The sequence below is a fragment of the Drosophila pseudoobscura genome, chromosome 3 (assembly GCF_009870125.1).
Source record: "Drosophila pseudoobscura strain MV-25-SWS-2005 chromosome 3, UCI_Dpse_MV25, whole genome shotgun sequence".
NCBI lineage: Eukaryota > Metazoa > Arthropoda > Insecta > Diptera > Drosophilidae > Drosophila > Drosophila pseudoobscura.
Genome location: NC_046680.1, coordinates 5,404,141 through 5,424,960, shown reverse-complemented (window position 1 = coordinate 5,424,960; position 20,820 = coordinate 5,404,141). Strand labels below are relative to the sequence as shown.

General features: G+C 41.1%; 8 protein-coding genes across 11 annotated transcripts; 4 read left to right on the top strand and 4 right to left on the bottom strand.

The window, feature by feature from the left end:
- The first annotated feature begins 1,074 nt into the window (after window positions 1–1,074).
- Window positions 1,075–3,273, top strand: Nap1 (Nucleosome assembly protein 1). The gene is made up of 6 exons (XM_033378646.1): window positions 1,075–1,179; window positions 1,747–1,854; window positions 1,910–2,378; window positions 2,444–2,584; window positions 2,653–2,841; window positions 2,915–3,273. Exons 2-6 carry the CDS (start codon window positions 1,766–1,768, stop codon window positions 3,143–3,145), a joined length of 1,119 nt encoding a protein of 372 aa, XP_033234537.1. The 5' UTR covers window positions 1,075–1,179; window positions 1,747–1,765; the 3' UTR covers window positions 3,146–3,273.
- Window positions 2,984–5,022, bottom strand: LOC4803520 (uncharacterized). Of its 2 annotated transcripts, none has more exons than XM_001360196.4 (7): window positions 4,811–5,022; window positions 4,692–4,749; window positions 4,485–4,636; window positions 4,341–4,413; window positions 4,095–4,270; window positions 3,696–4,029; window positions 2,984–3,610 (listed from the first exon to the last, which is right to left on the bottom strand). In XM_001360196.4, exons 1-7 carry the CDS (start codon window positions 4,944–4,946, stop codon window positions 3,517–3,519), a joined length of 1,023 nt encoding a protein of 340 aa, XP_001360233.3. In that variant the 5' UTR covers window positions 4,947–5,022; the 3' UTR covers window positions 2,984–3,516. The 2 variants fall into 2 exon arrangements, with proteins under 2 accessions (XP_001360233.3, XP_033234538.1); XM_033378647.1 differs by having other exon boundaries at window positions 3,528–3,610; window positions 3,667–4,029.
- A 130-nt stretch (window positions 5,023–5,152) lies between these two features.
- Lpt (Lost PHDs of trr) lies at window positions 5,153–10,635 on the bottom strand. Of its 2 annotated transcripts, XM_015183652.2 has the most exons (10): window positions 10,412–10,635; window positions 9,689–10,301; window positions 9,504–9,626; window positions 9,277–9,446; window positions 9,025–9,215; window positions 6,984–8,953; window positions 6,765–6,912; window positions 6,396–6,706; window positions 6,029–6,337; window positions 5,153–5,973 (listed from the first exon to the last, which is right to left on the bottom strand). In XM_015183652.2, exons 2-10 carry the CDS (start codon window positions 10,278–10,280, stop codon window positions 5,327–5,329), a joined length of 4,461 nt encoding a protein of 1,486 aa, XP_015039138.2. In that variant the 5' UTR covers window positions 10,281–10,301; window positions 10,412–10,635; the 3' UTR covers window positions 5,153–5,326. The 2 variants fall into 2 exon arrangements, with proteins under 2 accessions (XP_015039138.2, XP_001360232.3); XM_001360195.4 differs by lacking the exon at window positions 10,412–10,635 and having other exon boundaries at window positions 9,689–10,396.
- A 330-nt stretch (window positions 10,636–10,965) lies between these two features.
- On the top strand, window positions 10,966–12,350 carry LOC4803518 (methyltransferase-like protein 9). Its single transcript, XM_001360194.4, has 3 exons — window positions 10,966–11,181; window positions 11,249–11,530; window positions 11,588–12,350. Exons 1-3 carry the CDS (start codon window positions 11,089–11,091, stop codon window positions 12,131–12,133), a joined length of 921 nt encoding a protein of 306 aa, XP_001360231.3. The 5' UTR covers window positions 10,966–11,088; the 3' UTR covers window positions 12,134–12,350.
- An 86-nt stretch (window positions 12,351–12,436) lies between these two features.
- LOC4803517 (uncharacterized) lies at window positions 12,437–14,343 on the bottom strand. 2 transcript variants are annotated; one of them, XM_001360193.4, is made up of 2 exons: window positions 13,170–14,343; window positions 12,437–13,094 (listed from the first exon to the last, which is right to left on the bottom strand). In XM_001360193.4, the coding sequence occupies exons 1-2, from the start codon at window positions 14,176–14,178 to the stop codon at window positions 12,748–12,750; spliced, it is 1,356 nt and encodes a 451-aa protein (XP_001360230.4). In that variant the 5' UTR covers window positions 14,179–14,343; the 3' UTR covers window positions 12,437–12,747. The 2 variants fall into 2 exon arrangements, with proteins under 2 accessions (XP_001360230.4, XP_015039137.2); XM_015183651.2 differs by having other exon boundaries at window positions 12,901–13,107.
- Window positions 14,344–14,637: 294 nt separating this feature from the next.
- Window positions 14,638–16,418, top strand: Upf3 (UPF3 regulator of nonsense mediated mRNA decay). Its single transcript, XM_001360192.4, has 2 exons — window positions 14,638–15,981; window positions 16,047–16,418. The coding sequence occupies exons 1-2, from the start codon at window positions 14,695–14,697 to the stop codon at window positions 16,302–16,304; spliced, it is 1,545 nt and encodes a 514-aa protein (XP_001360229.3). The 5' UTR covers window positions 14,638–14,694; the 3' UTR covers window positions 16,305–16,418.
- On the bottom strand, window positions 16,297–19,074 carry DNAlig1 (DNA ligase 1). The gene is made up of 7 exons (XM_001360191.4): window positions 18,937–19,074; window positions 18,815–18,877; window positions 18,467–18,748; window positions 17,775–18,407; window positions 17,099–17,724; window positions 16,796–17,041; window positions 16,297–16,730 (listed from the first exon to the last, which is right to left on the bottom strand). Exons 1-7 carry the CDS (start codon window positions 18,951–18,953, stop codon window positions 16,363–16,365), a joined length of 2,235 nt encoding a protein of 744 aa, XP_001360228.2. The 5' UTR covers window positions 18,954–19,074; the 3' UTR covers window positions 16,297–16,362.
- A 332-nt stretch (window positions 19,075–19,406) lies between these two features.
- Window positions 19,407–20,594, top strand: DCP1 (decapping protein 1). Its single transcript, XM_001360190.4, has one exon. It carries the CDS (start codon window positions 19,532–19,534, stop codon window positions 20,561–20,563), a length of 1,032 nt encoding a protein of 343 aa, XP_001360227.2. The 5' UTR covers window positions 19,407–19,531; the 3' UTR covers window positions 20,564–20,594.
- Window positions 20,595–20,820: the final 226 nt, after the last annotated feature.

Here is a 20,820-nt window from a genome sequence, read left to right as displayed (position 1 = left end):
AATATCGAAATCAGTATATTTACGTATATTTTTAAATGAGACGGTATATTTTGGTATATTTCTGAGGGTCATACTGTAGAAATACTGGTTTTCGCCGCGCTCCCATGGTATTTTTGTCAATTTCATCAATCTATTAATTTAATTTTCAATTTTATATAAAAATCCAATAAATGCAAGTATTTAGAACAGGCCAATCATGTATGGAATTGATTCATCAATCGTACAAAATTGAGTGGGCATGGCTAAATGTTCTATATAGATAGTAATATTCAACGGAAGAAAGAAAACGAGGAATATGTATAGTAGAACTTGAATTCGTCAGTATTTTTACGGTATATTTCCAATTAAGCCGGTATATTTTGGTATATTTGTGAGGGTCGGACGGTATATTTGATCACTAGATCAATCGGTCGAGTGATGCCAGATTTTGAGCGTCAAAATATGCTAAATTTCACAAAAATAAAAGCTAGAACAAGCTAATAATTGTTTAAAAAAGGCTAAAAAAAATAGGCCACAAATAAAACTGCACATAGATATATAGATTTCTAATTGGGTTATAGTTGCAATCCATATTTGTTAAATTTCAAAAGTATTTTAGTCGTTAATGTCAAACAATTAAATATTTCTAAAACAAACGCTATACATAATATTAATATTAACGATATTCTTAACGATATTCATTTGACGGTAGATTTAAGCACTGACCATACAGTATATAGATATGCCAGTTCGTACAACGTGACGTCATAATGTATGGTTAAGCATTTTCATAATTTCCCAAGCATATCCGATCAAGCTAGATCTAGCCTCAAATAGGCTAAAATGGCAACACTGGTTCTTTTCTATCGGCGTCATTTCCTGGTGCTTGTCTATATAGAAATCAAATAAATGCAAGTATTTCGAATAAGCCAATCATGTATAGAATTGATTCATCAATGGGCTAAAATTATGTGGGCACGGCTAAATGTTCTATATAGCTAGTTATATTCAACGGAAGAAAGAAAACAAGGAATATGTAAAATAGAACTTGAATTCGTCAGTATTTTTACGGTATTTTTCCAATTAATCCGGTATATTTTGGTATATTTCTGAGGGTCGGACGGTAAATGGCAACACTGGTTCTTTTTATCGGCGTCACTGGTGCTTGTTAATTTTCGCGAATTTTATTTGAACAAAAAGGTAAGTTTTCGTAGGGTAATTACTGTTTTTGAAAGGTACATTAGACGGGGGAATAATACGTGGTGTTTGACTCGCACAAAGCAAATGTGAATTTTGATTGACTAAGAAATATGAACGAATACGAATTCTGCGCTTTGCGCCTGGACGCTCTTTTGCGTTAACACGTGTTTTCTAATAAGGCGATGTGTGGTAAATTGATTGAATATGTACTATGTACGTACATATTCACACACATATGTATGTGTGTAAGGGCGATCGGTATGGCGTATTACTTTTATAAAATCAAAAAATATGCCTGTTAAAATGTGTATCATATAATTATTTATATTGTGTGTAGTATATATGTTGGTGTAAAACTGTATGTTTTGATGTGTGCATTCAACTTTAGATTCCTTTACTCAGAATTTCATCAGTTTTGATGCCCATGGGGACGTACATACATGCAGATGTATGTATGTATGTGTGTTGGTGAAGGGCGTGTATGCTTCGGCATTTGAAATAAGTGTTAAATAAGATGGTGATGCAAATGGTGAGAAGATGTTAAATAAACAATTTGGTTTGTTCAAGAATTCCGCATTTATTAAAAATGGACGCTCCACCAGAGGGACACGTAGAGGCCGAGTCCTGTAATGAGGTCGACGACGAGAAGTCTGTCAATTCCGACTGCCAGTCCATGTAAGTAATGTGAACTTGAGGCTTGAAGACGACGTCTGAAAATTGTGAATTGCAGGCCGGCTTACATGAATTCAGTTATGAGGCGGCAGTATTTGCAAGAAATGGTTAAAGCGCTGCCAGTTCCAATTCAAAATAGAATTGTAGTGCTTAAAAATCTGCAGTTGGAACATTTGAAGATCGAGGCTGAGTTCTTCGAGGAGGTTTACAAGCTGGAGCAGAAGTATCAGCTCAAGTACCAGCCCATGTTCGATAAACGCAAGGAAATTGTTATCGGTACAGTAGACCCCCCTGTGGAGAAGCCCAATTGGACAGAGCCCGAGAACCCTGAAACAGAATCCGAGGCCGAAGAGCACTACAGTGAATCACTGAAAGCTATCAAAAGTATTCCCCAAGATGCGAAGGGCATTCCCGGATTCTGGCTAACGGTTTTCCGTAACACTGCTATTCTGTCGGAAATGGTCCAACCACACGATGAACCAGCTATGCGCAAACTAACTGATATATCCATCAAATACGATGATGGGGTATGTAGAAAAGCAACTAAGCTTCCATGCTTAGTACTACATAGCTCATTTTTGAACTATTTCAGCACTCTTACACATTGGAGTTCCATTTCGATAAGAATGAGTACTTTTCGAACACAGTTCTTACAAAGCAGTACGTTCTGAAGTCCACTGTCGACCCTGATGATCCGTTCGCCTTTGAAGGACCAGAAATCTACAAGTGTTCGGTATGTTGGGCTGACTGACGTTCAATGAATGAGAAGCACAAAAATGATTGTATTCAATTGATTTCAAGGGATGCAACATTACCTGGGAGAAGAAAATGAACCTAACTGTCAAGACAATCAGGAAGAAGCAGAAGCATAAGGAGCGTGGCGCAGTGCGCACCATTGTCAAACAGGTTCCAACCGATTCCTTTTTCAATTTCTTCAACCCACCAGAGGTTCCATCCGATAAGGAGGAAATTGATGATGAATCTCAGCAAGTATGGACATCTCATCTCATTTGGTAATCGAATAGCATCGAAATTACTAACTTGGGGGCTCTTTTTTTTGCAGATACTAGCAACCGATTTTGAAATTGGTCACTTTTTGCGGGCCAGAATAATTCCAAAGGCGGTGCTTTACTTTACTGGTGACATTGTCGATGATGAGGACGACGAAGACGAGGAGGAGTTCGATGAAAACGAGGAGGAGGACGATGACGATGAAGTTGCACCCCCAACCAAGGGTCACAACAAACATGCCGGTAACAAGAAACAGTCACCCAATGACTGCCCCAACCAGTAGGCACAAGATATGATGGCGGTGTTTCATCGATTGGAATAGTGTTTACCGATATTATGTATATACATAATTCAAATTTAATTTGAAATATATTTTTGGTGAATTAAACTAAACGAAAGTGAACTACTAAACTGTGTGTGCAATTATTGTTATACCTAGGAAAACTTGATCTTATACTTTATATTAGAGCACTAAACATTATTAAAAATCTGGATAGTGTCTCAAAAGATGAAGGTGCTCAAATTAAATAGGCATTCGTGAGAATACAATATAAATTAAATGCTGGTTGTATGGTAGGATTCAATTTTATTAAATTACTAATGCTGGTCTAACGCTTACAGAAATAGGAACGAGCAGAAGTATGATGTGCTAAGCTACTTTTTTCCAGCTAACAGCTTGAGCTCCTTTTTTGATAAATTGTAAGGATAATGTAGACTAGTGGGGACGAAAATTTTCCCAGTAACTCGGCTGGAAAGGAAGACAAGCTGTGAGTGAATGTTCAACACATTTTATGCTTTCGCTACCTTCATCGGTAGAATTTCCTTGAACTTACTTGTCAAAGTTCTCTTCATACCCGACCGTATAGTCAGCTGGTATTTTCGCTACCTTTTGCAGGGCTATGCACTCTGATGGTGTCGAGTTGAGGGCGTAAAATGGGTAATCAAAAGCATTAATATAGATGTCAACGCAGAGCCCGTGGCTGCCAAGATGAAGTTGACTGGCTACTGATGGCTGGGCGAGACCACAGCTGCCCAGCATTATATTTCTGTGGCAAGAGTATACAAACGTTCCTTTATCACGGCTTGAATGAAAGCATTGCACATGTTTGCCAGCTTTCGAGTGATCTACTGCAATCGGATCAAATCCGGGCCCAGCCATGTCACACGCTGCGCAATGAAAGAACAATTAATCAGTCGGTGTTGTAAAATGAAATTAATCATAATGGAATTACTATCTATGCTTTGGATCATATGTTGTGGTCCTAAGGAGCGGCCTACAGCAGACGCAAGTTGTCCCCCAAAGCTAAATCCAAACATATAGCCTCGTTTAGTATCGAATCCATTTTTAATGAGAGTCAGAATGACTGACACTATGGCACCAGTAATGTTCTCGAAATTTGTATACAACCTGTACGGCGAAAGGGTGTATAAGAAGAGGTTAGAAAAAATTGCCTGTGCACATTACCTTACCACCTTACCGCATATACGATGTACTCGCAATTATACTGTAATCAATACATATCACGCAGCCTCCACGATAATAGCTTAATCCTGGAATTGTTTGTGTCATATGTATGTACAGAACATTCATCAGAGTTATAGATAGATCACTATCTGCTTACGATCGATAAGCGCCAGAGACCAATCATCAGCACAGCTTTGGATCCAGCCATGTAAAACAATAGCAAATTTATCCGATGGGGAGCAGCCAGAAGAACCTTTATGCATATAGTCTTCGTCAAAAGCGGATGCTTCAAAGGTTTTTGTGTTGTTTCTAAACAAATTTAAAGATATACCAAAACAGGCACGTCTGCTGAAAAATCTCTTACTTATAAAACATAAGTCGCATTGTTTTTTGCACCTCATATTTGGTTCTTGGTCGCAGAGCTTAAAAAGAAAATACTCAGATAGGAGAAAACCACTTTCATTGAGTGCAAATAGTACCTACATATAGTTTCATTTCGTGCAGCTTGACTCGGTGCTCGCCCTAAAATAGCATATTTTATGTTCAGCCTAGAATTAGTCTTACAAACTAAAAGTAGTAAAATAATTGCATTTAAACTGAGAAATCTAAGATATATCATTATCCACTTTTATTCATAGAACCATAAGTATGAAAACAGAGGTAACAATAGTACGAATCTCTTACGATCATAACACTTTATGAGAAATCAGTAGCCAGTTCCAGTTCCAGTTCCATCGATAGACTAGATCAATGTCAATCTATGTGGTTTTAGTTACTCCGTCCCATATCATACTAGTATAAGCCCAATAACTTAACATAAGTTTATTTAGATTATTTTAAAAGAAGTTTTATTTTAAAAATTGCAGAAAACATGATATATAAGTAACATTACCACCAACAATATCTTTTTAAATCTTGTAATTCAATTTTTTTCGGCTATTAATTAGCATTATCCTCTTGGTTTGCACACACATTCGTATTTATCCAAACAGATAAAGATTATGCAGAACATTTTTCATTGTCATCAAAGTCCAACGTGTTCAGTACATTAACGTCCAGTTCGGGGTCCGCATACTCAAGAATGTTAAAGTCATCTCCTATTTCGGAGGTTAGCGATTTCAGTAAATCATCATCATCGCCCTCCCCTAAGCCTCCCAAAAGATCACCGAATCCAACATTTTCTAATTCTACTGCAGAAGCTGTGCCCTCCTGCGACTCGTTCATCTTCACATCTTGGTCTAAGCTCCTTCCATCCGTTGGCGGTGCTTTTCCGGTAACACTTAGCATCGGATTGTTCTGTGTTAGTGGGGTATTAGACATCATGCCGAGCCGCAGAACATCATTTTGTAAAAATAATTCAGAATTTGTTCCTATTAGCATAGATTCTGAGCTATTTTTCTGCAATAGATTCCTTAGCTTTTTGTCTCCGATTGGTTCGGGTCCGTAAACTGAATTCAAATCCAATCGGTTGTCTACCGTGGACATTTTCACAGTGTTTGATGTTGATGCTGGTGATACATGAATAATTGCTCTTTGCATCGGGGGCTTGACTACATGATTTTCATTTAAACTTGGAGTCGCAAGGTGCGGGTTAACTGTAGCTGGCGGTGGGCCACCCACATAGCACGAGTCATATGTATTGCCATCTAAACAGAGGAGATTCATTTCTTAAAACGAACGTATTTTGAATAGTATACCTACTATAAGTGACAAACATATTCGACTGCTCCTCCTTCACTTTACTTTGCTGCTTCCATGCGCGTCCAATGTCTTCTTGCTTTTGAGGCTTTGTTGGCAAAGGGATCTTGTTCTGTTCACGTCTCTGCCTTAGTGCCGAACGGTTATCCTTGGCTTTTTGTAAAAACGGAGCCTTTTTTTCGTTGCACAAGGAGCGCCATCTTTTTAGAATCTGCTTACAGCGATCGTTCCAATTCGGAAACAAATCCTTTAGATTCGGATGCTCAGTATTTGCATATAGTACAGCCGAAATGGTGGCCATAAGACCAAGATCTTTAACAAGAAATACGCTATATATATTGAAAATAAGATGTATAATGAATGGCTTTACCCTCGTCCTTGCGCATTTTTTCAGCTGTTTTCTGTGTTCCAGCATTCAAACTTTCCGTGACGGGCTCCACAGGCTTAGGCTCTTCTTCGACTCTCTTTTCGGTCTGCAAACACACCTGAGCCATCATGCTTTGCATTTTCTGCTTATTCGCATTCTTTGCACTCAAGAGATCCGGCTGTGAGTGATAGTGTAGCTGCTGAGCGGGATTAGCGACCACATTTCCCGGCAAATATATCTGATTGTGGAACTTCTGATCCGGGACAATCTGTTGAGGCATAGCGTAGTTATCCACCAAGACAACGGGTGATTCCCTGCAAATATAAAAAAAAGTAGAAGTTTACCTCACCAAAATTGGAAGTATCCGCTTACCTCATTGGCTTTTCCATATTTTCAGATGATGTAACCGAATTTACAGACGTATTCATACCGTCTAACTCTGAAATATTTGGCGATGCCAAGGAATCTAATGGATTTCTGCTGGCCAGCACAGTATTAGATAAATCTGATTGTGAAGGATCTGTGAATAGAATATTAACTGACGCATTAAAAATTGCATTCTCAAATAACAGCAATAGCTCGTTTATTTACCAAAAACGTTTGCTGTAGATCCATTCGCTGTTTTCGGCTGTAGTCCTGGTCCAATTGATATTTGCTCTGTCAAGGCATTTTTATTTTCAGGTTGATTTTTCTCAGCTTTCACCTTCTTCAACGACTTTGCAGGACTCTTATTCACCAGTGACGCCTCCTGATCGGGGCTTATGCCTTCGACACGCGTAAAATACATTTTCATTGATGCGTCTATTTCATCAGAAGAGTCCGATTCTCCTAGCACTAGCTCGCCAGATTCCAATAGAGGCTTTCCAAAAAAGGCTTCTTGCAAGTACGGTGGATATGCTTCGATTAGCTTATTTTTCTGCTTTTTGCGTATTATTTTCTTTTTCTTGTCCATAACCATAATCGCATTCAGCTGGTCGGCCACTGGTGTATCTTCACTGTCCTTTTTGAGAGCTCGATTGCGAACTGAGAACCCACCAATGCCTAATTTTTGTAAGTTGCGCTGCCGTTTCTTGCGCAAAATATGCACACCTTCGTCATTTGTGGTAATAGTGAAACCTTCAGGAATGGGATTCTCCGTGCCATCCCAGACCATGCCGTCTTTGTACTTCTCACTCTGAGTTTCCTCAGCAGTCGCAGCATCACCTTGAGAGTCCTTGCCATTGCCAATTGTTTGTCGCATCTTTCTCTTGCGTTTGATCTCAGTGGATAGGGACTTTATCATGGTTAATCCATTTTCACTCAGACATACATTGTCTATCCAATGAATAGCTTCTGGAGTGCTCTCGACCAGATCACTTGACAAAGTCATTTGGCCTTGATCCGAGCCACTTGCATTCTTTCCTTCTGCCCCACCCGCTCCACTGCCTGGATGAGCTGAAACCTTATTGGTCTGTGTCTGTGTGGAGCTACCGGGTTTTCCATCATTTAATGATAACGGCGGCTTTCCAGCGCAACGACATTTCAAGCACTTGTACACGTTTTGGTCATAGTACTCAATAGTGAGCTGAACGTTTATAGAGTCACACAGGAAATGCGACCAGAGCTCACAGGTTTCACACTGAATTATCATTTCCCCAGTACTGTAAGGATTCCGACACACTGAACACGACGATTGGCTGGTACATGAGGGGCACTCCGGCATGTTGGAGTCGCCATAATCACTCTTTTCCGTGGGATTCAGCCCGCACTTTTGGCACAGCGTACAGAAGGAACACTTCCAGTTGCCAGAAGGAACTGTCTCCAGTGGGGGATTGACACAATATATGTGGTATGAAATGTCACATTCATCGCACAGAAGAAGCCGAGCTTCGTCATTTTTCTTTCCACATCCCTCGCAGACCGTACAGTCCAGGCAACGCCAGCCCTTCTGTAGAATTCCCTTAGAAGGCTTGACACTGGCACAATACGAGTGATAGCATTGGCCGCACTGGGCACAGGTGATCATTACCGAGTCACTTTCAATACCCAATGAACCGCACATCACGCAAATATCCTGATTCAGCGTGAACTTGTCGCGAGTAGAGCATAATACCATTTTCTTGTCGCTGGTTAGGTCAGCATCCATATTTCGATTTGCATAACGATCGCTTGTCAGGTTTGGCAGCACAATCGTCCGTCCTTTGCCACGCGTGCTGCGTTTTTTGTTTATTTGCGAGAGTACGCCCATGCGATGGAGAAATTTTCCACTCTTTCCGCGTACGTTTGACAGACACATCTTCTTCTTCCCAGTGGGGGGCATCTTCTGAACATCATCAGTGGACACATCCGCAATAGGCTTGGATTCTAAGGGATCAACAAGTTCTAGGTCTTTTACACTCAACTGCTCTGCTGAGGAGTCCATGGTAGTTAACACGATCGAGTCAATCAGCTGTTGAGGCTGGGCAGGGCCAGAAGAATTTTGCTTACAGTTCGGACAGATGTAATCATAGTCAGGATTTTGTTCTTTTTTCTTGTGGTAAGCCGTAAGGTCTGCTTCTTCATCACATGTACTGTGTACAAACCTAAAAAAGATTGCATACATAAATGTACAATACGAAACCATGCAGGACACGACTCAATGCTTTAAACATACTTGTGGCACCAGCTACATTTAACCATTTCCTTATGTGATGCTGCTCTATATGCTTTTTGACAAATCGGGCATGAAAATCCTTTATTTCGCTGTTGATAACAAGAATCGCAGATGGTGTAGTGGCTATGCCAACGAGAGGAGCTACCACCACCGGGAGTTCTGGATCCACAGTCTGTGCAGACTCGACAGCGCTAAAATATTAAAATGTCATACCAGCATGCATATGAACATATATATTAACATCCTACTTACATTGCATTTCCATCCATATTTCGGAATTGCTGAGATTACGGGTCGAAAACACGAGGCGTGATATATCTTTTGACACTGCTCACATTTGACGTATTTCAAATCATTCGAGTCTTGCTGTCGACAAATTTGGCATTTTGTACAGCGAGCGCAGTTCCATCCAGAGCGAGTGTCTGCAAAAAAAGTGGCACGGAATGAGAAAAGAATCAGAGCTGAAGTAAGAACATTACCTGGCAGATTGGCCAAGCCGATGCAGGTGGAATGGAAATGGTCTCCACAGGTGCTACACATTATCAGCTTCGATAGATCCCCCAACGAAGAACATGATAGACACTCAACGTTATTGTCACTACCTACAGTGCGACAAATTCATCGTTCAACAGTCAAGGGATGGTAACTAATCTTTAAATCTTACATATTAAAGGCACTTGGCTCAAATGCTCAGTGCAAAATACTGTAAAGCTCTCCAATATTAACAGACATCCGGCGGCAGCGGCACACGGCCAGTGATGCACTTGGCGGCAATTCATCTTGCAATTGATGGAGGCTCCATATCGGCCGCAGAAGTTGCATTTCTGTTTTAAGAACTCGCCAATATGGTTCACAAAATACGCGGCATCTGAGTCGGCTATCTGGCTTTTACGCAATGACCACATTACACACATTCGATGCACATAAACGAATCCTTCGTCGAGGAACTTTGAAGGATGCACGACCTCCGCCTGCCCGATTTTGTCCAATTCATAGTTGCTCTCGGCAGTGCAAGCCGCTTCCTGTTTAGATCCATAATACGATCGACTCCCATCTTCTGTGAGCCGATCAGGTGGATATTCATCTTTTATGTCCGCGGGAGCCTTTAGTTGGAGAATCGTCCCCTGGCCCAAGGCACTTCTTTCTCCGAGATTGCATAAACAGCACACCTTTCCCGGAAACTGTTCTGGCGAGTATGGAAGTTCATCGCCAACCGCAGGCTTCTCCTCAGCGTTCACCACCACGTGTGTATTCATTTATTTTATTAATTCCTTGCGCTTAATGTAAAAACAACATAAATTCACCGCTTTTATTTTGTATACATTAATTTTGTGTTGTTGGGTCGTTCATGAACGAACTAAAAAAGTTCACCTGTGGGTTACCTTACCTCATAATACTATTGCATCTGTTTCGTATTCGGTACAGTGTTACTATCTAGATAGATGCCTCAGCACTAAATAAATAATTTTCTCCAATAAATTAATCAATTTTCTCTAAGATTGGCTAATTTTCAGTTTCTCTTTATTGGACTGCATATAAAATATGGTTTCAACAAAAAAGATCAAACAAAATTTCTCCAAAATTAACTTTTTTACATGGTAGTTTTCCTACATATCAACTACATATTCATGTAATTATCAACATGTCACATTGGTTTAAATATGGTCGAGGTGGACTATTCTTCAAGTTAAGGCAGTGAGACCAGTTATAAAAACCGTATGGGAGAAGGGTGCAATGTGAGCGGGAAAAATATATGCCTTGGTTTAGATATGTTCTGTTGGTTTTTGGCTAATCTAAATCTGTTGCGCGTGTTGGCACAAAAGAGTCACAGCTTCTTCACTAATACCACTGGTAGACTAAACGCTACAATAATTTGTTTACCTTACTACACTGGTCTTGAAACGTAGTGCAATGGACCATACAATGCACGATGTATAAATATATCGGCCATCTCTAGTTAGCGAGGAGATTATTTGTACATAAAGTAAATTGTGATAAGATTAAAATAAAAAAAGTCAAGAGGAAAGCTTAAATAAGACAAGAACATGTAAATGAGCTATTAAGATGGCTATTTATCGTCCGCGAGGTACTCTAGCCCGAGTTATTCATGCTAAGTTTCACAATGACAACTCCCTGGACAGCATAGACACCCGAAGGGTATGGACCGAGTTTTTATGATTGTTGAACAGATCAGATCTAATAGTTGCTTGCTTCCAAATTCCAGTGGTACTCATTGGCTCACGCGTTGCCTCCCAGGTTTCAGTCGAAATTTGTGGCCCTTGAGCAACCGGATAGCACCACAGTGCACTGGCTGGAACGAACCAAATTACTGTCGGCAAACATATGGTTGCATTTATGGCACGCATTAGCCCGGTCAATTCTCCAGTTTTTCATGACTCAAACCGATATCAATGGCTTTCTAAAGCGTGGCTCAATGTTTATTCTATCAGAGGATCAATTCAACAAGTTGCTTGTAGCTGGAGGATTTTCCGCAACATCGGAGCCGGTTTGATCAAACCATTTTACTTATGTTGGAAAAAAATACTTTACGAATGTATTTTAGGTTACGCTTTTGGATATTGGTGCCGGCGACGGCGAAATCTCATTACGAGTGGCCAACACGGTGGCTGAACTAAGTGGAAATGCTAGCCTCAGAGTGTTTGCCACGGAAGCTAGCTGGACCATGCGAGATAGACTGAAGAAACTCAATTTCAATGTGATTACGGAGATTGGAGACTTGCAAAACATGGAGCTGATATTATGCCTCAACGTACTAGATAGATGTTTTGACCCATTCAAACTTTTGGAAGATATTCACAATACACTCGCACCAGCGGGTCGAGCGGTCATAGCCTTAGTGCTTCCATATATGCATTATGTTGAGACAAATTCCTCGCATCTGCCTATTCGTTCACTCCTAGAAAGCAGTAACAACGGACGACCAGCGTCTTTCGAAGAAGAGGCCACAAAATTTATGGACCTCCTGGAAAACTGTGGTTTCAAAGTAGAGTCCTGGACGAAAGCTCCATATCTTTGCGAAGGAGACCTTCATCAGTCATTTTATTGGCTGATTGATCTAATTGTTGTAATTTCAAAGAAGGCATCTTAGACCGGTATCGTCTCCAATATTTAAGTTTTCCAGACTACAAAATTCAGTTAAAACGCGACGTACGACCGCGAGTACGAAAAATTAAGCTTGAATTCCTAGTTCTTTCTAAAATATGTTAATGGCCACGTTGCTAAGCTGAGCATTTATACTTAATACATTTATAGGCTATAGTTTAGGTATCAAATTATATTTGTCTAATAAATTACCAATAATGTAATTTACAAAAATTGTCTGAAATTATGGCATGGGCTGCGTTCGGGGTCACCTAAAATGGAGGCGAATCTGAGCACTACAAATATACAATTTAAAAGTTCAACGATGTTTATTATATTGAAATATAGCAGATAAGCAAGTCTTTGTTCACATATTTCAGAATGGAGTGTAACAGATGCGAACGTATTTGTTCACATATTTTTCTTAAAAATAGATATTTATTAAATTGCAATGGAATATAACAGAATTTTATATAACTCTTAAACAAAGCCAACTTTGTATACCCCTTATGTGGGTACCATCTAGATCTAGATCTAGATCTATTGATTATTAAGTACACGAATTGTATACTTGTCGATATTAACTCTTTCAAAGAGTTTAGTCTTATGCATAATAATATCTCAGTTTTTTGGATTCGTAAACATCACCTCAAGATAGTTGTTGTTGTACACTATCATTTCAGAGTCTTCGGCACAATGATTGCGCAATGGCAATATTCCACGATAGAGATTTTTAGTGATATTGTACGATCGTTTAATCACAATGTTGTTCTCTCTGGCCAAATCGTTGAATACTGAATAATTGGAAAGTGCTAGCACCTTTGATAAAGATGTAAAACAAATTGGCGCACCATATGTTTGAAGAATCTTAATGAGACATTCCGGCCAATAGCGATCATCTGGTTCCTCTATCTGTACAGAACGAGGATAAAATTGGCCAACAAGAAGAGGGGTCATATTTCCGATCCCTGTTAAATCGAGCTGAAGCATTATAATCAGAGTGGGATCTATTTTGGTCGTCTTTGAAAAACTTGTAAACGTACCAGGAACATTCCGTTTAAGAACCTTTCTTTTTAGATCTCCTACGCAAATAATTGACTCCTCAGATTCTTGGGCCTCTATCATGTTTCCAATAAAGTACAATTCCAAATTTTGTACACTTTCGTACTGGAGAAAGAAGAATTTTAGATGCATTTCTTCGAAGTAGCGTAGACATTCACTGGTTGCTCCCACAATGTACACGATGACAGCCTTATCTGGTTCAGCCACAATGGTCAAATGGGTCAAAGCTAGGCAAACGGTGCAAACGGTACTAAATGAAGAGCAAGCAGCAAGCAGATCGTACTGCTGAAGATTGTTTGGGCTGTCGTTCACCATTAGCAAAGTAGCATTGTAAAATGCCTCGACAAGATTGGTCTCTTGAAGGATGCTGCTTCTATGGAATTCTTTGATTTGAAATTGATTTGATTCGAGCAGTCGGTAGGGGCTGTAGACGAGGGCTAGGGTTCGACACACTTTCGGCGTGTGATTATCCTTGTCGAGCTGCCGATGGTACTCAGAGCAGTAGGCCACGCCCTCACATCCTGCGCAAGAATTTAGAGGCGTGGTTCGATAGCAAATAACGCAGTAACCAGGATTTCCAATTATTTCTTTCTCGCGCAAGGAGAGAGGACGCCGGAGTTTGACGCTCAGGATGAGCTTTAACTGAGAAATGGCCTGGTTCAGCATGGTACGGGACAGAACAACTCCTTGCAGAAAATGAGGAAATGAAATGCTCTCCACCTGTTGGACTTCCCTTAGAATCTGGCAGAAGTCGCGGTGCTCCATGAGATCTTCAGTAAGATGGGCAACACTGCAATATCGTTGCACCTTGCAATTGCACAACAAATCTGGAGTTTTTTTAGATGTTTCTTCTAGTTTTCCATTTGCGTTTTCCGGAGTCCTTTGCATTCGCATGGCTTGCAACATACGTGCCCGGTTGTACACACAAACACAACACTTTAAAGACGAACCGTACGATTGCACGTTAACAGTGGTCACATGCATGTCCATTATTTGTTGACTATGGATGCGATGCGCCAGGAATAATTGGACTTTACTTTGATCTATTTTTCGTGAGGTGAGCCAGCTCAAGGTGAATTTAGTAAAGAATATTTTGGAATAGCATTGGATTTTTGTGAGACAACAACAAGTAGTTCATTTCTGAACGAATCCTGGCATCTCTGCTGGTTCCGGTATTTTTAATACTTTATAATGGTATATTTTGTCAATTTCATCAATCTATTAAATTTCATTTTCAACGGTATATAAAAATCCAATAAAAGCAAGTATTTAAATTAAGCCAATCAAGTAAAAATTGATTCATCAATTGTATAAAATTATGTGGGCAGGACTGAGAGATCTACCTAGCTAGTAATAGTCGTCGGAATATCAAAATTGAGGAATAAGTATAATTGAACTTGAATTCGTCAGTATATTTATGGTATATTTTTAAAATGATACAGTATATTTTAACGATAAATCCCCGGTCACACTGCGTAGCAAGCATTGTTTTGATTTTGGGGCAACATGTCAGAAAATAAAGATGAAAAGCAAAAGGCTAGTAATCCTGAGAGTAAGCCAGAGAGATCGCGAGGAAACAGGAGAAAAGACAGGAAGGAAAAAAGTAATCCGACCGTCAAGATAGTGATGCGGCATTTGCCGCCGACAATGACGGAGAAGGAATTCTTGGATCAAGTGGGGCCGTTGCCGTCGGAAAGCGACTCGTACTATTACTGCCAAGCAGATTGGTCCCTGGGTCATGACGCGACATGCCGGGCATACATCGATATGACCCCAAAGGATAACACCGAGCTTCTGCAATTTCGAGATCGATTTGATGGATACGTTTTCGTTGATCAATATGGCGTTGAATACCATGCCATGGTGGAGTATGCTCCTTTCCAGTGCTTCCTTAAGAACAAGTCCCGAACTGATGACAAGGTAAACACGATTGAGGCCGAGGCGCACTACCAGGCTTTTATTCAGAAGCTGGCTGATGAAAGAGAAGAGGCAAGCCGCATAGGTGAAGTTAAGATCGACCTGACGTTCGACCGAAAATCTGACGACAGGGTGAGGTCCACCCCTTTGCTTCAATACCTAGCTAACAAAAAGGAAAAGCGGCGGGAAGAAGCCCGAAAACGGAATGAAGAGAAAAAGAAACACCGCGAGGAGCAAAAGCAAGTCAGATTAATGGAACAGTCGGAAAGCAGTAAGCCGAAAGAATCCACTGCTGACGTTAGAAAGGATACTGGCACCAAGCCCAAAGGCGGCACTAAAGATGCTCAATCCCAAAATCAGACAACTGAAGGAGCAAAGAACTCGCGGTCAAAACGTCGGACGGAGCGCGATCAACGTCGACGTGAAGAGCATGAGCAGCGAAAGCTGGACCGCGAACGTGACCAGAAAGATATAAAGAATCCTGAACGCCAAGATAACCCCGATAGGGAAAAGCCTTTCAGCAATAAAAATGGTAAAAAATCGAAACAGCAGAAAGATCCGAATAAGCCAGAAAGAGATATTGCTATTTTAAGAAAGGAAAGCAAATTTGATTTGAAAAAATGTGAAGAGCTTCCATCAGCGTCCAAGAAAACGAATGTAGGTGATTGTTCGGAAGCAGCGCAGCCAAAATCGAAGGAAGAAATCAGCGTTCCAGATACCATAAAGAAAACTGTTCAAGCTGTCAGCGATCAATCGGAAAACGACAATTCGGCAGCTACTACGGTTCAGCCGGCCGGTCCATCTAGGTCAAAAAGTTTCGATGATACGCGGAAATCAAGCTTTCGATCATCCGAAGAGCGTCGCATTCGAAATAAGGTGATTACCAAACACCCTAACATTTAATTTGAAAAAAATAAAAATGATCATATTATTTGTTGCAGGATCGTCCTTCTATTGCAATATATCAGCCAAAGGCTCGCGTTCGTAAGGGATCGGGAGATCAGTCTCAAAACGGTAACAAAGACGTCTCCAAATCGCGCGACGAGCCAATTTCGGATGGAGAGGTTTCTTTAGCTGAGGAGAAGCCGGCAAGGAAAAACAAGAGGCCAGGTCGTCGCAATAAGTCAAAGCCCTGTCAGGGTATCTCCAAGTCTTCAGAAAATAGCTGCAGTGCAAACGAACCGGCCATCGTGAAATAAGAAAAATATGTTTATTTTTAAATAAATGAACATTCACTCTTGGGATGGGGCAGTTGCGTCAGTAGAACTCGCTCTCCATATCCATCTGTGTACAAGTCCTCTGATTATTCTTAACCTGATCCTGCGACTGGTACATGTGGGCTACTTGATTGGCATCTGTTGCGTTTTCGCTGCTCTTATCATCTCGAATTCGAATGAATCGGGGGAATCGCAGCGAAATACCCCGCTCGGTGTCAACGATGCCTATGGCTGCTCTATGGATGGGGCTAAGGGAGAGGTCTGCGCACTTTACTTCCCAAACCTGAGCCGGCTCAAACCAGTGGTCCGGTTCCAGGCTTGAGTCATATCTAAAGTATGACTTGGCACTGGGTATGACATGTTTGCCTAAGAATTCAGAGTGTATCCGCAAATCTTCATCAGTGAACCCTGAAAGAAGTCAATTTAGTGAATGAGATTCATCTAAATATAAAACTAATAAAATTAAATAGAACCTGTCCCAATTTTGCAGATGCTCTGGTATTCCTCGTTTTCGGTGTCATAGCAGGCAAGCAGAAATCCGCCATAGGTCCCGGTTCGTCGTCCCTTTCCTTTGTAGCCGCCAATTACAACAAGATCAAGCGAGTCGCCCACATTTGACAAATAATCCTTTTTCAACTTAAGCCAATTCCTTGATCTTTTTGCGATTTCATACGTGGCTTCCTCATCCAATGTCTTGACCATGAGTCCCTCACAATTGCCTGGAAGAACATCAACGATCTAATATTTGGAAATGGCTACACTGATGCTCGACCGACCTTTAACTGATTCCTCTAAAAATTGCTGCACCTCATCCATATCGTTAGTGTCCAGAGCTGTGGCGAATTTCCATTCACCTTCGACTTCCTGGAAATGTTCTAGCAGCAGCTTGCGGCGCTCGGATAATGGACTTGTGACAAGGGTCGTACCATTAATATACAGAAGATCGAATATGTAAACACAGACTTGAACTTTGATCTCTTCAATGTCCACGTTTTTTCTTTTGCGCGTACTGAGTACTTGGAATGGCAGAATCTGCTTTCGCTCAACGTCCCAGGCAACGATTTCGCTATCAATAATGTAAGACTGCACTGCACCCTTAAGGAAACCTTTGCTCCTGGCAATCAAATCCGGATACTTCGCCGTGTTGTTCTCCGAGTTGCGAGAGAATATGCTTATCTCTCCCCGCTCGTTGCAGTGAATCTGGGCTCGTTCGCCGTCGTATTTCCATTCGCACGTTATGTGCATGCTTCCAAAGCGCTCAAACACCTCATGAACTCCTTTTGTTGGTTGTGCGAGCATTGGCCTCAGCGGCATGCCTGGGTGCATGGGGCAACGTTCTTGGAGCTCCTTGATGTCATACTTCAATATTGCAGGAATAATAATGTCGTAGTTGGGGCATTGGCTAGAAAGTACGTATTTTAATATGTAGATACTGATAACTTGTGTACCTACCTATATGCTGTTTTCAGCAATAACGTAGTCTCCGTTATTTCATCTTTGTAAACGTCGACTATTTTGCTGACCTTGCAGTCGTTAATGTGATTTTTCTTCACCAAAGCAATTGCAAGAGCAGTGAGAAGACTTTGCTCTGCGATGCCAATGCGCAACTTGCCGATCAGGGAGCGTATAAAGAAACGAGCCTCAGATGATCGACAGGCCACAAAGACATCATAGACGAGAGTCATCTTGGACTGACCAGATATCTTGGCTATTTCTCTTAGCTTGCTGAATACTCCTCTGATGTTCAGTGGAGCAGGCTGAAACATCATGCGTTGCGAAACGCGCGACTGCTCGGCGACAATGCCCAGGTCGCCGGTTAAGTGCGTTTGAGATTTGATGTGTGCCAAGTTACGGCCCGTCGCCTTGCAGATTGCCTTCATTAACGTTGTCTCAGCCACACCAAGTTCCAGCCCCTCGTAGGCGGGGGCCAGCTGGTTAATACTGAGATAAACACTGGGCAGCAAGTCATTTGGGCTAACTAACATAACCGAGGAAAAAAAATTGCTTAACGTATCAATCATCTTGAGGCGGCCTTTGGTCTCCTCTATCACTTGAAACGTTCGAGCTAACGCCAAATACGGTGTCCTAAAAAAGGTTATTTCATTAAATGAAAGCTATGTTTTTCTGAGAATGGATATACTTACACCGCTTTGGCCTTCCAGTATGCGTGCTCCAGGGGATGATAGGCTTCGTTTGAAGGATCGTAGTTTTCCACTTCCTCTTTGTTATCTTTAGATGTGGAGTTCAGTCCAATTGTTGTTACTTTCCGTTCAACTTTGCTTGTCGGCTCCTCCTTGATTTCCATAGCTTCAATTGTGCTCGGATTTGGATCAATAATACGGTTTGCTTCAATATTAGCTTCAGAGGTCTCATCTTCACTCTTGATTTTGGGTTCATTTTCAGCCAAATCAATCTCCGACTTAATTCTATACGACAAATTGTTAAAACACTTGAGTTGCATTGTCTCAAATAAAATGCATTTTTGGTCTTACTTCGAAACTGGTCTGGCTTTGCCAGGGCTCTCCGGCACATCGGATTTTTGCTTAAAATAGGATCTGTTGTGGAAAACCAAAATATGCAGTAGAAAGAGTACTAACTAATGAACAATATTTACGTTATGGACTGTTGCATGTTGATGCACTTTTAATACAAATACAAAATGCAATTAGCAGCTATTGTTTGTTCCCGCCAGTTTCCAATAGAGGTGGAGTATTATCGATGGCACTATCGGCACTTCGATAGTTCTCTTACATATTCCTCGTTTTTGATATTCCGTCGAATAAATCTGGCTGAAACCCTTAGCTTTTTAGCAACATAATTTTATCCAATTAATGAATCTATTTTCTAGTTGATCTGCTTATTTAAAATACTTTGACTTTGATTGTTTTTGCCTCAACTATTTAATGAAAAGGTACTTTGAATGACTTTTTAAAAATTAGATACTCTCGATAGTATCGATTTTTTAAATCATTCCATTAAAAACTATCGGCTTTTTGTCTTCAAGGTATATTTAGCAAATGGGTGGACTTTACCTTGCACTCGCTGCATTTTCCGGTCCGTTTTGCCTGTCGTCCATACCCCATTTTTCCGTCCACTAGTAACGAGTAACACAAGATTTATTCGCTGGCCGACGTCAATTTCCCCCCCTTTTCTTGATTGTGGAAACTGCAAAAGTTATAAATTACCAATTACCACAGCTCGGCAAGAATATGGCGGACGAAAGCATTACTCGAATGAACCTGTCAGCTATTAAGAAAATAGATCCATACGCCAAGGAAATCGTCGACTCGTCGTCGCACGTCGCGTTCTACACCTTTAACTCGGAACAAAATGAATGGGAGAAGACCGACGTCGAGGGAGCTTTCTTCATATATCACCGCAACGCCGAGCCCTTTCACAGCATTTTCATCAATAACAGGCTAAATACAACTTCTTTTGTGGAGCCAATCACTGGGAGTCTTGAGCTGCAGTCGCAGCCCCCGTTCCTCCTCTACCGCAACGAACGCTCCCGCATCCGGGGATTTTGGTTTTACAACAGTGAAGAGTGCGACCGCATGAATGGTGTTGTGAACAGCTTACTGCAGAATAAAGAATCCAACGGACTGGTGGCGAATCCTAATGCTGCTCCCACGTTTGTGATTCCAAAACACGACAATGCTAGCATATTTAATATGCTGAGCAAAGCCCAAAAGGAGTACAACGCACAGTGCAACAACCAGTCCAAGTCAATGCAACCGGAAAATGTGACCCCCGGGAATGTTCTCAAGTTCTTTGAATCGGCTAAGCAAGCAACAGCAGAGTCGGGTACAGTACAGTACAATCGGGTACAGCCGCTTTCAGTGGATCAATTGGAGAAGCAACAGCGCGCAGCAACGCCCAATGAAGGCTTAATTCCGACCAGAGAAGCCCCTTCCGAGTGCAGGCTATCACCTTTTCAGAAGCCGTCGTTGAACGCTCAGCCCTTACCACTGCTCAGTGAATTGAAAATCGGATCTCCATTAATGGCCAACGAAGACGCTGGCAACTGCCTCAGGCGCTTGCTGGTGGGAGACCAGCCTGAAGCAAAGCCGGCCCTAATGCCTCCTTCCATGTTCGATGCACCCAATGGCAACCCGGAGCCCGTGCAGCCATTAAGCTCATCACGATTTGTGCAGGCCTTCACTTATCTTATCCAAAACGATAAGGAGTTTGTTAATAAGTTGCACAGAGCATATTTGAAATTTGATGAAGATTCTTATTAAAACATAAATACATATGTATGATTTATTTTGATTTGTGTTGTTGTTACTTTTTAGCTTACTGTTAAAGAAAATCTATCAATACAGAGCGCAGAAGAAGCAGACCCATCCATTCAATTCATATTTATAATTTGATATATTAAAATATCATGTTTTCGTCTGAGACCTTTTTAACCCTCAAAGTCCGATTCACGACTCGAGTCTGCATATTAGCTAAAAGATATTGTACGATTGTTAGCCTCACATCAATAGATCACAGG